The sequence below is a fragment of the Astyanax mexicanus genome, chromosome 5 (genome assembly GCF_023375975.1).
Source record: "Astyanax mexicanus isolate ESR-SI-001 chromosome 5, AstMex3_surface, whole genome shotgun sequence".
In the NCBI taxonomy this organism is placed as follows: Eukaryota; Metazoa; Chordata; class Actinopteri; order Characiformes; family Acestrorhamphidae; genus Astyanax; species Astyanax mexicanus.
In genome coordinates, this window is record NC_064412.1 from 22016892 (window position 1) to 22030688 (window position 13797).

At 36.1% G+C, this 13797-nt stretch overlaps 1 protein-coding gene across 1 annotated transcript; it reads left to right on the forward strand.

Moving 5' to 3' along the window:
• The first annotated feature begins 326 nt into the window (after window positions 1–326).
• Window positions 327–11810, forward strand: pomgnt1 (protein O-linked mannose N-acetylglucosaminyltransferase 1 (beta 1,2-)). Its single transcript, XM_049479654.1, has 22 exons — window positions 327–466; window positions 932–1071; window positions 1810–1915; window positions 2068–2183; window positions 2453–2518; window positions 3067–3180; window positions 3290–3407; window positions 3547–3645; window positions 4413–4540; window positions 4756–4826; window positions 4911–4986; window positions 5411–5494; window positions 5629–5670; window positions 6054–6112; window positions 6338–6410; window positions 6577–6705; window positions 6866–6991; window positions 7872–7936; window positions 8035–8079; window positions 8310–8445; window positions 9590–9699; window positions 10261–11810. Exons 2-22 carry the CDS (start codon window positions 952–954, stop codon window positions 10340–10342), a joined length of 1965 nt encoding a protein of 654 aa, XP_049335611.1. The 5' UTR covers window positions 327–466; window positions 932–951; the 3' UTR covers window positions 10343–11810.
• The last annotated feature ends 1987 nt before the right edge of the window (window positions 11811–13797 follow it).

Genomic DNA, 13797 nt, shown 5'->3' on the forward strand with positions numbered 1-13797 from the left:
TAAGAGTTAAGAAATAAACATTTGGCGAAATAACCCTGTTTTTTATTCACAGTTTGTATGCATCTTGGCATGTGCTCCTCCACCAGTCTTACACACTGCTTTTGAATAACTTTGCCACTCTTGGTGCAAAAAATTCAAGCAGTTCTGCTTGGTTTTTATGGATGTGATCATGCAACTTCATCTTGATTATATTGCAGAGGTTTTCAATTTGGTAAAATCAAAGAAACTCATCATTTTTAAGTGGCCTCTTTATTTTTTCAGAGCTGTATTATCTTTTTGTGGTAAGACTTTTATTTTGAAAAATAGCTCATGCGGCAGCCATTAGTAATGGCACAGTTGGTGCCTTCACTCTGATGGACAGAGTCTTCACATGCAGAGAACCGGCTAAACACTGCTAACCTTTAGCGGAACAATGTAAAATAACTCTGTAAATATGGGGGGCATCGACACATAAACACCAGTAACGGTAAGTTGGTTTATTCTGCCGTGAATATCGCGTTTTTACACCTTAAACACAGCCATAAATAAGAGCATGCTGAGTTACTGGAGGGAGGGAGGCTGTTTGGCTGGGTTAGCTGAGAGCTGAGTGAACAGTAAACAGTGTCCTATAGCTCAGCAGGTAATATAACATGTGCTGCAGGTGAGCGTGTTTAACTTTACCTGTGTGTGTGTGTGTGTGTGTTATCTACGTTTGCAATTTTATTTAAATTGACAAGTATTGTCTGGGGTGTGGACAGGAAAATGTAAATGACTGGTGTAAAGTAAAGTTACATGAAAAAGCTGTACACTGTAATAAGACACCTTCTTTCCATTACTAATAAACCCTGCCTCTAAATTATCTCCAGTCCTTTAGTTCACATGTACTGCACAGTCTCTGGTCTCCACATCTAAATGACTTCAGTGCTTTATGTCTTTTTGATTGTGTGTACAGGCAGGCAGCAGTTGTAAGGGATGGACACCTGGACGCCCAACCCACGGGCCAAGCCCTTCATCCCTAGACAGCAGCGTAGTTTCTACCTAACATGGAAATACAAACTTTCCAACAAAAGAGCCATCCGAAGACTCTGCCAGGCGAGTATACACATTTTAGACAGACTCTAAAAAAATCATAGATAGGACAGTTGACCATTCATGGGATTACTGAAGAAACACACAACATTGGGACAGCTTTTGAGCTTAAGATCGTTTATTTTAAATTAATTGCAGGGGTGTTCCTCAGTTGAAAGGGGTCAAAATATTCTGTTATGCATGTCCTAAAATAGTGAAATATGATATAATTCTACATGATAATTAATGTTAAAAGATCAGTATTTATTGTAATACGAAAAAGGTATTTGACTAATGGCAGCAAACTTCACTGGATTGTGTTGTTTGAGGTAGTGAAATAAAGTTGTCATGTGACTTCTTTAATTCCATTTTTTGGCATATTTTGCACAAGACTGTACTCTTTAAAGTATCATCCTTCCAAAGGCCAAAATCTTTCCACACAAACTACCCATGCACATTATTTTTTGGCATTGCACATACAGATATTAACTTGCACAGTGGCTGAGATAGTACATTATAGTAATTTTTACAATATACAGTATGTTGCCTAGCACTGCTATGTAATAAGTGAAACATAAATGGCTTGTTGTCTGAATGTACAGTGTGAACACATTTTTAACTGCTAATGTTACCTTCTGGGTTTTTGTCTTATTTGAGCTCTGTAAGGTAACATAAAGCCATTGATTATGCTTAGCCTTATTGAGTCCAGGGCAGCAGAATATATTATGATGTATGATTTTTTTTGTTTGTTTGTTTTCACAGGCTGGTGCAGTGTTGTTCTTGTTGGTTACAGTACTTGTGAACATAAAACTTATACTTGACACAAGGAGAGCTGCTAGTGAGGACGAAGATGCTGCACGAGACTATGGTAAGATACTAGTGACCAGTAGTGGCAGGTTCTACTGGTCTTTTAGGGTCAGTTAGAGCTTGTTTTCCCCTAACATGCGTTTCATGTGCAAAACAAATAAAATTCAAATCACCAAGAAGACTTATAATATGTTCTGTTTCTCTGTGTCTAAGATGATAACTTGGCCAACATGGAGACCCCACGAAGACCAGCCAGTGGGCGCAAGGTGTTAGACATTGAAGTCTACTCCAGTCGCTCCAAGGTGTATGTGGCAGTTGATGGTACCACAGTGAGTGATACACAGTATTTGAATCCCCTCTGCAGTCATTTTATACCCCCTCCTCTAAACAAGTCTCATGTTGTTTTAATGTGTGTCAATTTGTTCAAGTTACAACTGAAATGTCAAATTTTGCATCATTAGTCAACAGATTGATTGTCGTAAATCACTTTGGTAGTCTTTTAAGGGTCACATCTAGTGATTTAATGTCTCTATGTTTTTGTATTGAACTGGTGTACTGTGTAAAAGTAATTCATTTATGTTTTATTTGTTTTCTGTAGGTATTGGAGGATGAGATGCGGGAGCAGGGAAGAGGCATACATGTCATAGTGCTAAATCAGGCCACTGTAAGTAGAGCTGTGAAGTCTAGAGATTTATATGGCAAATAAATGTCAAACATCTGTGTGCAAAATTATTGTTTTTATACAAGTGCTCTGCACATGTCTGATACAAATGAAAACATATGTTAAAAAATAAAAGGAGCAGCAAGTGATATGTGGAAAAAATACAGCTTACACTATAACCAAAACAAATTAGTCAAATGAGTATTCCATGTACCTATTTGTGTTCCAAACTACACACTCTTTATTGTTTATAATATAATAGAAATGCATGTAAAGTATTCATGTGTTCAGTTTAGTTGTGTTTTCTTAAAAAAAAAAAAAAATGATCCTTTTTTGCAGAAAAAAAATCTTTACATATTTCTGCATCACCACTGGTATTGAGACATATTGACACAGTTTATCCTCTAGACTTCAGTTAAATGACTTTAGTAAATTACAATTTCCTTTGCATCATCAAATTGTTAGAACGTTTGTCAGTGGAGTTTTAGCTAGTGTTCTAAAAATCTGTTTAAAGAGATTTTATGCTATGACATTCTGTCTTGTTTAAACAGGGTCACGTAATGGCGAAGAGAGTATTTGACACCTACTCTCCGCATGAGGATGAAGCCATGATCCTCTTCCTCAACATGGTCACTCGTGGTAGAGTCCTCATTTTCACCATCAAGGTTAAATCACAATCTCTTACTTCAGCACTTTTTAATGTAACGTACACAAATGTAACAATGTCTATTTTACTGACGTTTTGTTGCTGTGTTTATATGTTGTGCTGCTCAGGATGAGGGAACCTTTCATCTGAAGGATGCTGCCAAGAATCTGTTAAAGGGGCTGGGCAGCCAGGTGGCAGCAACTCTCAGTTGGAGGGACATGTGGGCACTGGTTGTGAAGAAAGGAGGTCAGAGTCTTGAATTACTTGATTCTGTTTGTAAGGAGTTAGAATGCCAGATAACATGTACAAATATTTTTTATATTTTTATTTAACAAATAAATGTTAAATGTGTATTTTTTTTTTTTATTGATGTGCGTGTGTCTAGGCCAGGTATATGGGGAGAAGCACTCAAAGTCACCTGCACTCTCTACATGGGGAGATCCTGTACTGCTGAAAACTGAGGTTCAGCTCACTGCTGCTGAAGGTAGAGAATTTCCTGAAGAAACTAATGGTTTTATTTATTGTCTGGTGCTGCTTATTGTGCCTGTAATTTTTGTCACTGTCATGCCAAAACATTGAATCTGACATTTTATAACTTTTCAACATATGCTGACATGCCAAATGTCACAGGACAAGAATAGTATCATGTGCCACGACTTTTGCCATGTCCAATTAAAGCCAAAGTCTCCCTTGTCAGTTTACATAAACAATTCTAGCCAGATGCCACCAATCATGATCATTACCACGCACTGTACTGTCCACTACGGATGGTAATGCCTTTCATTAAGTGTTCTTGGTACACATGTAACACTGGATCAACTTATAAAATGTAAATTAAAAAAAAAATCTAAAACAAATCTTATCTCCCACTAAGCTATCCTTTCTCTGAGGTAACATCCATGACTTTTGACATATCACTTAAATTCTATAAAGTCTTAAAAAATGCATGATTACAGGACCAATAAAAATCCTCCAAAATAATGTAATATAATAATTTTACATTTGACTGTCATTTAAAGTTAGTAAGGTTTTTTTCTCTCCTATCAAGTTACTGTTTTTGAAATTTCTTTTCATTTGCACGACAGTGAAGATTTTTTAATGAAAAGATAAAAAAAATAAGTTCCTGGTTAGTTCACGATGTGATAATTAGAACATTGGCGCTACAACAGCTGGTTAAACATAACTAATAAGACAATGCTCAGCTCTCTAGAGTTTTATTCAAGCAGAACATTTCTGTTGGTCGTTGTGCAGAAGCAGAGTGCCACTGGGCTGAGACGGAGTTGAACCGTAGGAGGAAGCTGTTTTGCAGTAAAGTGGAAGGCTACGGTAGCATCTGCAGCTGCAAGGATCCAGCACCCATAGAGTTCAACCCAGAACCAGTAAGTTTAAATACAAGTACCGGAACTTTCACAATATATAATATGAGTAATGTGTTTATTAATTTTAAATATGTGAAAAGCAACTATTCTGTTTGCTTCTGTCATTTAAAAATATTCAGATGTTAAAATAGAGCATGGGATAAAGTCAACACCTAATTAGCAATCAAGTTTTGATCTGTATTATAATTACCTTTTGTATATTGTCTTTTGTCTAGCTTCCCAACAATAATGTCTACAATGTTCCAGTTGCTGTCATTGCTGGAAACAGACCCAACTATCTCTACAGGTGAGAAAATGTTTGTCTCATTCCCCCGTTGTTGGTGTAAAAAGGCTGATCAAGAAGTAGCACTCTCTGTATGTGTGTCTGCAGAATGCTGCGCTCACTCCTGTCCTCTCATGGTGTGAACCCACAGATGATCACTGTTTTCATTGATGGATATTATGAGGTACCCACTTTCACATTTTTCTTGCAGTCCAGCCACAGCACTATTTCTATTTATATTTAGGTATATAGTAGACACGCTTATCTACAATGACTTACAAAGATGCTCAGTTGATTACTTATCCATATCCATAGCTAGTATGTAGAAACTACGGTCAAGAGATACATCAAGCTTACATAATGTTTAGACGCCTAGTCTAGGAACTCTTTGAAAAGATGAGTCTTTAGTGAATCAGACAGGGTTTTTGTTTTTGAAACACCTCAGTCACGGATGGAATGATAATAGACTACCAACTTAATGTACATCGTCCCATGGGTTGTCCTCTGACCACACATTAAGGCCTAGAGGGTGATCAACACAAACTGTGATTCAACAGACGAGCTTCTATTTCTTGTCTTTATGATTCTTCTTTTTACATTTTACACAGGAACCTATGGATGTGGTGGAGCTCTTTGGCCTTAAAGGCGTTCAACACACACCAATCAGCATTAAGAATGCACGTGTATCACAGGTGATTCATGTGTCTCCTTTAAAGTTTATTTTTTTGTGATAAATGAGGCTGTGTTTCATAATGAACACAACATTATAATGAATGAACTCACAATGAATACAAAATAATACCTTTTAATTGTTCTTTTCTCATAGCACTATAAAGCCAGCCTGACTGCCACATTCAACCTACATCCAGTAAGTGCTGTAGTTCTTGTAACTCCCATTACAGGTGTACCCTATCACTAATTGACTGGTTCAGGTATATATCTGTATGTTGCTAGGTCCATGGCTAGGTCCATATAATTATCTTTTTTTGTGTAAGACAGATGGTTTTAATTCTCTGATAGTAAAATATGACTGGGGCCGCTGTGTATACTCAGTATACATACGCCTGCAATCCACACACCCACTAAGTATTTAAAATCCATGTCACTGTTCATAGAATAATTTTGACAACCAGGGTAAACTTATTTTACTTTTGAACCATATTTACAGTACGTCATTTATTAAACATTTTTTGTAATTTAGTTTTTTTGTAGTGTCCTTTTTGTAGCATAACCATAATTGTTCACCTTTAGGACGCAAACTTTGCCATTGTCTTGGAGGAAGATCTGGACATTTCCATAGATTTCTTCAGGTAAGGATGCACTTCTTGAGCGCTGTTTGCAGTACAGAGCTGTGTTCACTAGATGGCAGCAAACTCCCATAGAATACCAGTAACTAGGAATTTGAAGACTATTGTGTAGTATAAGAAAACAAACCCTGGACAATTAAATAAAATGACCATCATTACAACTTTATTGTGATATTTTCAAGATGCAACAGTACATTTTATTTGTAATTTGCTCTATTTTATCTTTAGCTTTCTTAGTCAGACCATTCACTTGCTGAATGAAGATGAGAGTCTCTATTGTATCTCAGCATGGAATGACCAAGTAAGTACTTTAGTCCTAATCTAATTGTGCTACAAATTAGTTAATAGATAAACATGACTAAAAGGATTGGATCTGAAAACATCTGTGGCATCACACATGGTTTGGATATGTAATGAAGATCAGACCAATATTTTGATTATTTATAAGACGTGTTTGACATTTACAGGGATATGAACACACAGCAGAGGACCCTTCACTGCTTTACAGAGTGGAGAGTATGCCAGGGTTGGGCTGGGTGCTGAAAAAAAGCATCTACAAGGATGAGCTAGAGCCCAAGTGGCCCACACCCGAGAAGGTCCGGAAGCTACAGTTTTCTTTGTTGTATTATACGTTTGCTTTTTTTTTTTTAACTATATGCTCAATTGTTGTAATATCATTCTTCTAAAAGAGAAGCATCTTTTTCCTATTTGCTTTTTTTGTAAACAGTGAACTAATGATCTGTTATTTCTTGGTAGCTGTGGGACTGGGATATGTGGATGCGGATGCCTGAGCAGAGGAAGGGGAGAGAGTGTATAATTCCTGATGTCTCACGCTCCTATCACTTTGGCATCATTGGCCTCAACATGAACGGTTACTTCCATGTAAGTGAGACTTAACAGTGTTGTAGTTGGCTGCAGTTGCAAGTAGATTTTGTTATATATTTTTTCTAATATTTGAAGAATTAATTTGAAGTAGTATAATTGTTGCAGTGTGGATAGCATAATAAGTATAGCCTGTTTACGTTTGACAGATAATTAGTAAGTTGCTGAATTGGTATGTTTTTTTTCTGATAGTTGCATAAAGGTATTTAAATAATCAGTGGTAGAGTAACAATAAAAAAGGATGACCTTGAAGCAGAACAAAATTTGTTAGATTCAAGAGACTTAGAAAATAGAAAATTAATTAAAACCTACATTTTCTGAGCTAACTGAGCAACTTGATCAGTTTGTACAAAAAAGTAAAAAAAAAAAGTTGTTCATTCTTTTACTTAATTGAGGTTAATCTTATAGTCAATCGGGATATTAATTTGTGGTCCTAGCAACACACAGTACCATTAACTGTCATCTGATATTTAAAAATATAGCCATGCTAAAGTTATAGCCATGCTAAACTTTGCTCAAACTGAGTGGTGTCTGACTATGGCAAGTCTAAATGACACACAGGATACATTTCTCCTTTTTATTCTTTCCATTGGATGGGTTAAACTAAAGGTTTGCATGTTTAAATATAGGCTAAGTACTTCTCCTAATTACTGGTAATAAAAAAAATATCTATAAAAAATTTGCATAAGATGCATTTTTATTTTGACACTATTTAGGAGTGCATGTTGATTTTTTTGGCAACTCTTAGAACCTGCACTTCTGTCTGTTTAAAATAAGGGAAAAGGAACCTAGCCTAATTTATTTAGATTTTGTATTTTTGTCTATTGTACTGAATTGATACTGTAGGTAATTTGTGTTATGTTTTCTTTTTGTTGTGTAGGAAGTGTACTTTAAGAAGCACAAGTTTAACACCGTCCCGAATGTTCAATTAAAAAATGTTGACGGGTATGTAAGAGATCCAGCCATCTCCTTGCTGATATGTTTTCCTTATATTGATATGTTTTTGAAGATATCAAATAACTTAAAACATTGTCTGTCCTCAGCTTGAAGAAAGATGACTATGAAGTTGAGATCCAGAATTTGTTACGGTAAATACACTCTATATTTTCAATAGGTTGGTCTTGCTTATCAGGTTACCAGCAGGTAAAAAGAAACTTTGCTTTCCCAACAATATTTAAATGAAGAATATTCTGTTGTGCTGTAGCTATCGATGTTTTACACTTCCATTGATTTTGGTTAAACATTGATTTTGAAGTACTGAGAAACCAATAAAAGATGATTTTCTTTCTCTCTCTCTTTCTCTGCTTTATGTTTGTAGTGAGGCAGAAGTTTTAGACCACAGCAAGAACCCTTGTGAGGATTCCTTTATACCAGACACTGAGGGCAAAACCTATATCATGTTTATCAAGATGGAGCAAGAAACAGATACCAGCACATGGACTGAACTGGCTAAGGTAAAAAAAAAAAAACCCTTCTAAACTCAAATAATTGACAGTCCAGAAGTAGTTCTGGGGTTGGCTTTAGTGTTTACTAAATTAAGATTCACACATTAATAAATCAAAACAGGTTGCACCACATAAACTAGTATACACATAGTAGATAGTACCTACTAAATATTTATACCTAACCCTGAAGCTGGAGTAAGCTAAACTAAACCAATGAAAACCAATTAATGGCTTGTTTGGGGCTTCGAGCTACATGGAAGTATCACTTTTGCCGCAGGGTTTTGGGAGACAGGCTACTTCTGATAACACAAGGAAACACAAACGTATCATATTGTGCAGTGGTGTGAAAAAGTGTTTGCCCCTTCATGATTTTTTATGTTTTCACAATCTAAATGTTTTAGATCATCAAACAAATTTAAATATTAGTCAAAGACAACACAAGTAAACACAAAATGCAGTTTTTAATATAGGTTTATATTTTTAAGGATGAAGAAAGAAAAAAACTAATGTACATGGCCCTGTGTGATAAAAGTGTTAAAAAATAACTTAACTGTGGTCTGTCACACCTGAGTTCAATTTCTAAAGCCACACCCAGACCTGGTTTCTGCCCCACATGTTCTCAATCAAGAAATCACTTAAATAGGACCAGACTGACAAAGTGAAGTAGACCAAAATATACTCAAAAGCTAGACATAATGCCAATATCCCAAAGACATTAAGGAACATATGAGAGAGAGAGTCTGGAAAAGGTTATAAAGCCATTTTGGGAATCACAGTGAGAGCCGTTATCCACAAATGGTGAAAACATGGAACAGCGGTGAACCTTCCCAGGAGTGGAACTCGGGCATTATCCAATAATACATAAGGCCTTAATAATTATTAAAATTCTGGCTGGTTGATTACCATGTTGTACATGTGTTTTCATCATGTAAAAGCAACAGTCGATACCTCTGCTCACGAGTTAGTTGTTTCTAGTTAAGATACGACATACAGATTTGTGGTGCAACTAGATTTACTAAATGGGTAGTAGTAACTTAAGAAGGAGCTTGTGCAAAACTGGTTTCACCTAGCCCTGGCCTTCAGTTGTCACTTATATAAACAGTCCCGTGGAGCCTGACATGTTTTGTATGTTGTGTATGTTTGCTGTCCATAGTGCCTGCATGTGTGGGATCTAGACGTGCGAGGCTATCACAGAGGGCTATGGAGACTCTTCAGAAAGAAGAACCATGTCCTTGTAGTGGCAGTTCCAGTCTCTGCCTACTCGTAAGTCAATCTGTTTACTGGTGCCTTTTATCTAAAACAAACTTAATCTCTAGTAAAAGCTCCATTTAAATGTAATCCAGGACTAGGCTTAATCCCTGTCTGGGATATGACTCCTAAAAGGGGTGAGCCATATCGTATCATACGCAATAATATTGGCAACATTTTTTAATGTTGTGAACGATATTGTACCCTGAAATATTGTACCATATCACCCACCCCTAATTATAACATCAGGGTACTACATTTTTGCTGTTTTTTAGCAAAATAAAATTCACACTGATCTCATTTCCCATTATATATCTACCATAGACAGATTATATCTGTCCAATATCATTTACTTTAGTCCAGGATATATAGAGATATTTGGAGTGCATTATCAGTATCATGACATTGTGGATCATAGACTTTTGTTACAAATCTGATAAAATTCTTGGTCAGATCTTAGTCAGATCATGTCTTATTCAGGAAAAAAATTACCTTTGCCAACTTTAATCGGTACATAAACATTGTCTCTGTTTCTGTAGCTCTTTCTGCCATTTCTAAATGAATTATCTCCTACAGCATTAGGAAACCTGCTCACGTTACCCCGATTCATCTGCAGCCTCCGCCTAAAGAAGAGGGAGCCCCTGTGGAGCAGATGTAGAGCAGCTGCAGCCAGCTCCCAGGCTGCTTCTTAGCAGAGGCCACACTCGCACTGGGCATGCAACGGCCCTGTACTGGGAGAACCTCCTCCTGTCTGGCCACTCAGAAAAGCTGGGCTAGCTACCACAGCTTGTCCTTGTCCTTCACTAGAGCATTGTATGTGCTGCTTGTCTGGACCACAAGCTCTTGCATTATGTGAAGTGAGCATTTCTGGAGAATGGTAATGATGAGTAAAGCTCGATCAAATACTGGGAGGAGTTACAGTAAGTATTTAGAATTGTCCCGTGATTTCAAGATTACCGTGTGCATCCTTTATGCATTTGTGCTGAGAAAATGTAGAGAGATGTACAATTGTATTCCGTTAGATAAGAGCCAATCAACATTTCGTAGTTCTGATTTGGTACCTTGACTGAGCAAATGATTTTGAACAAACTGGAAGACTGATTAAGAGAACTGAAGAGTATTAGATAAGAAAGGAATGGCAAAATCATACTACTATTTTTTTAACACTACTGAATGCTTTCGGTTTTACTGTACATACATTTTAACTTAAGCCTATTTATTTTACCATTTGGGGGTTTCTTATGTTAGTGAGTTCAGATTTATCAGTATCAGTATACTTAGAGACAAAGGCCTGCAGTTGTTTACAAATATAAAGTTCTATAGACCTATATTTTTGGAAAAAAAGCTTGTCACCTTTTATTTAAGAGGTGGGTGGTAGTAGATACAAGGTTGGTACTGTTTTTGTTTATCACCTGTTTGTGTAATAAAGAGACCCACAGCTGGTTGAGAGAATGTATGGTGCTCTTGTTGAAATACACATCATTACCTCAGGTGATATTTTTAATTAAAGATTCCATGAAGATGCATTCAGTCAGTAATTTAAATACACTGTCAAACAATTTCTTAAAGATTTGTGGTAACTCTTTTATGTTATGTCCTTTTTTGTTTTCTTCCTAGTGGATAATCCCTGAGTTTATATCAATGTTGGATAAGATCTGGATGATATCTATGTCCATATAAATTGTCAGGCAATGAAAAATACTTTTTTATCAATGCTATCTTGAGTACACTCTAGGTTCGTCCTGTTTCAATGTGACTGCCTTTATTTGATAATACTCATGTAAAAGAAAGTAATTTGCCATAAGTCCTGCAATAATATCCTATTCATCATTTTATGACTGAGAGCTCAGAGCTCAGTGCTACGGTTAGCTACAGGCATTACACTTTTAGGTATTTTTTTTGCTCTACAACTAAATATTTTCTATGCGAATATGTGCAATAGCTGGGCAGATGTCATTTAGATTTTTGTTTTTCTTTTTAAAATGACACATTTTGCAGTATCAAGTGGAGACATGTCACCAAGTCCTTTAAGCATTTAATTTTCTTTTTACATCTGTTTGTGTAACTCTTAAGTTTTGCTTATGTTTTTTTTTTTTTTTTTGTAATAAAAATGTTTGGTAAGTTTGCTTGGTTTTTTATTTATCAAACTTATTTTACACTATGAGACAGTCAGTTTTGTGTCCTTTTATGTAAAACACTTAATGAAGTAGGAATTAATGTGAAGGGACTTTTAACTAGGCACCTTTTGTAGAGGTTCTACCGATGAAATGCTGTGTCCTTGTGCTTGGATGTGGTTAACTGCTGAAATATAATGATGACTGAAATGTACAATGTGATCTATTTTACACTGCAGTATTATTGATATATGTGAGATTCTTGCTTGGTCATTTAAGTTCTTTGTAGCTGCTGTTAATCATACATAACCTCAGGCAAATTTCCACTGAATAGGAAATTGTGTGGTCATTGCAGTACATGCAAATCTGTGCCCTACATGGTTTCCTATGTAAATGTGTTTGACCACAGGGAATTTATGTTTTGATTCACAGATGGGGCTTATTTTGTAACGAAACACAAAATAGTGCTATTATATAGGTAGCTAGTATAGTAAAGTTTCCAGAGAAAACAAATTGTATGCACAAAGACCAATGTAGTGCCTGTGCGAAATATCTTATTTATTACTGTATAAAACATAGAATATTATGTGCAAATCACTTTAAAATAAGAGTCCCTCTATTTAACAGCTAATGCTAGTGGTAAACTGTGACTTATTATTTATTAGAAGTAATTGTGGAAAAACACTTAGCTTTTATGCTAATGCTAAAAACTGCCCCCACTAGGATTTTTAAGTTATCTTAGGGCAAAATCTAAACTATCTAGTCTGGTTAAACACAGTCTTTTTTTAATCACCCAGCTCTATCAGTGTGTGGTTACTGTATTTTTCACACTGTAAGGTCCACTTTATCCTTAAAATCCTTTAATTTCCTGAAAAACAACAGTGCGGTTTATAATCCGGTGCGCCTTAACTATGCATTGTATCAGTCAGGTTGTAAGGAGCAATAAAACCACTCTGCTGAAGTGCAGCCTTATACAGGAGTTTCAGAGATGTTTCTCTTGCACTGAGGCTGAAGAAGTATTAGCATTAGCTGCTAACTGCAGTGCTAACTCTTTTACTGTTTAGAGGTGAGTATATCGGACTGTAGCTGGCATGTTTACCATGTTAAAATAAGCTATGTGGGACGAACTGCTAGCTGATAGCTGATGTTTTCAGGAGAGAAATCTTTAGATTAACAACATGGTGACACCCTTCCTTAATATTGACGCTTAAAATGCGCTTTATGTATGGAAATAGACCAGAAAATACACGTTCATTGAAGTGCGCCTTATAGTCCATAAAATACTTTACATACACCAAGGGTAATGCTTTTATGCTGTTCATATCAATATCAGAATTGTATCATGTCGACTACAATTAAAAAATCTATTGTAATATATATTTTTGCCATATCGTCCACCTCTACTACCAAAACGTCACTGACAACAACAAAAATTCTTCATTAAACTAATTTCCTGTTTATCATTTAACATTTATATTGCCAACCAAACATTTTGCAGAGTTTTTAATACACTTTTTTTTGTTGAATAAAAATGACAGAGAAGGTTCTGGAAATTCCCCTCAGGCTTCTGAGCATATTCATACAAGTTACTTCCGCAGTGTCCACATACAACCCTTTCAGTCTGTTCCCTCTTTCAGTGTGTGCTGGGGCAATAGCCTCCCTTGTCCCCAAGGAATCTTAGTGGATGTCTATTCCCAGCACTGTGATTAAGTCTGAGAAGTCATGCATGTTCAACTTAAAAATCTACTGACAAAAGTTCTAACAATATCACTGTCAGTTAAATTATAAAATAATAAAAGCCCTTGGTCCATGGGATCCTTTGTAAAATTCAGATTTTGTGATAAAATAGTACAGAGAAAATATATGGTCTTTTTTTCTCTCCCTGAATAACCTAATGAGAGGTGAATACGTCAGGAAGTCTGCAGTTATTCAATGGTACGGGATGGTTCTGAAACATTATGAAAGCATCAGTCAGGTTTATGGCTCCCAGCTGTCACAT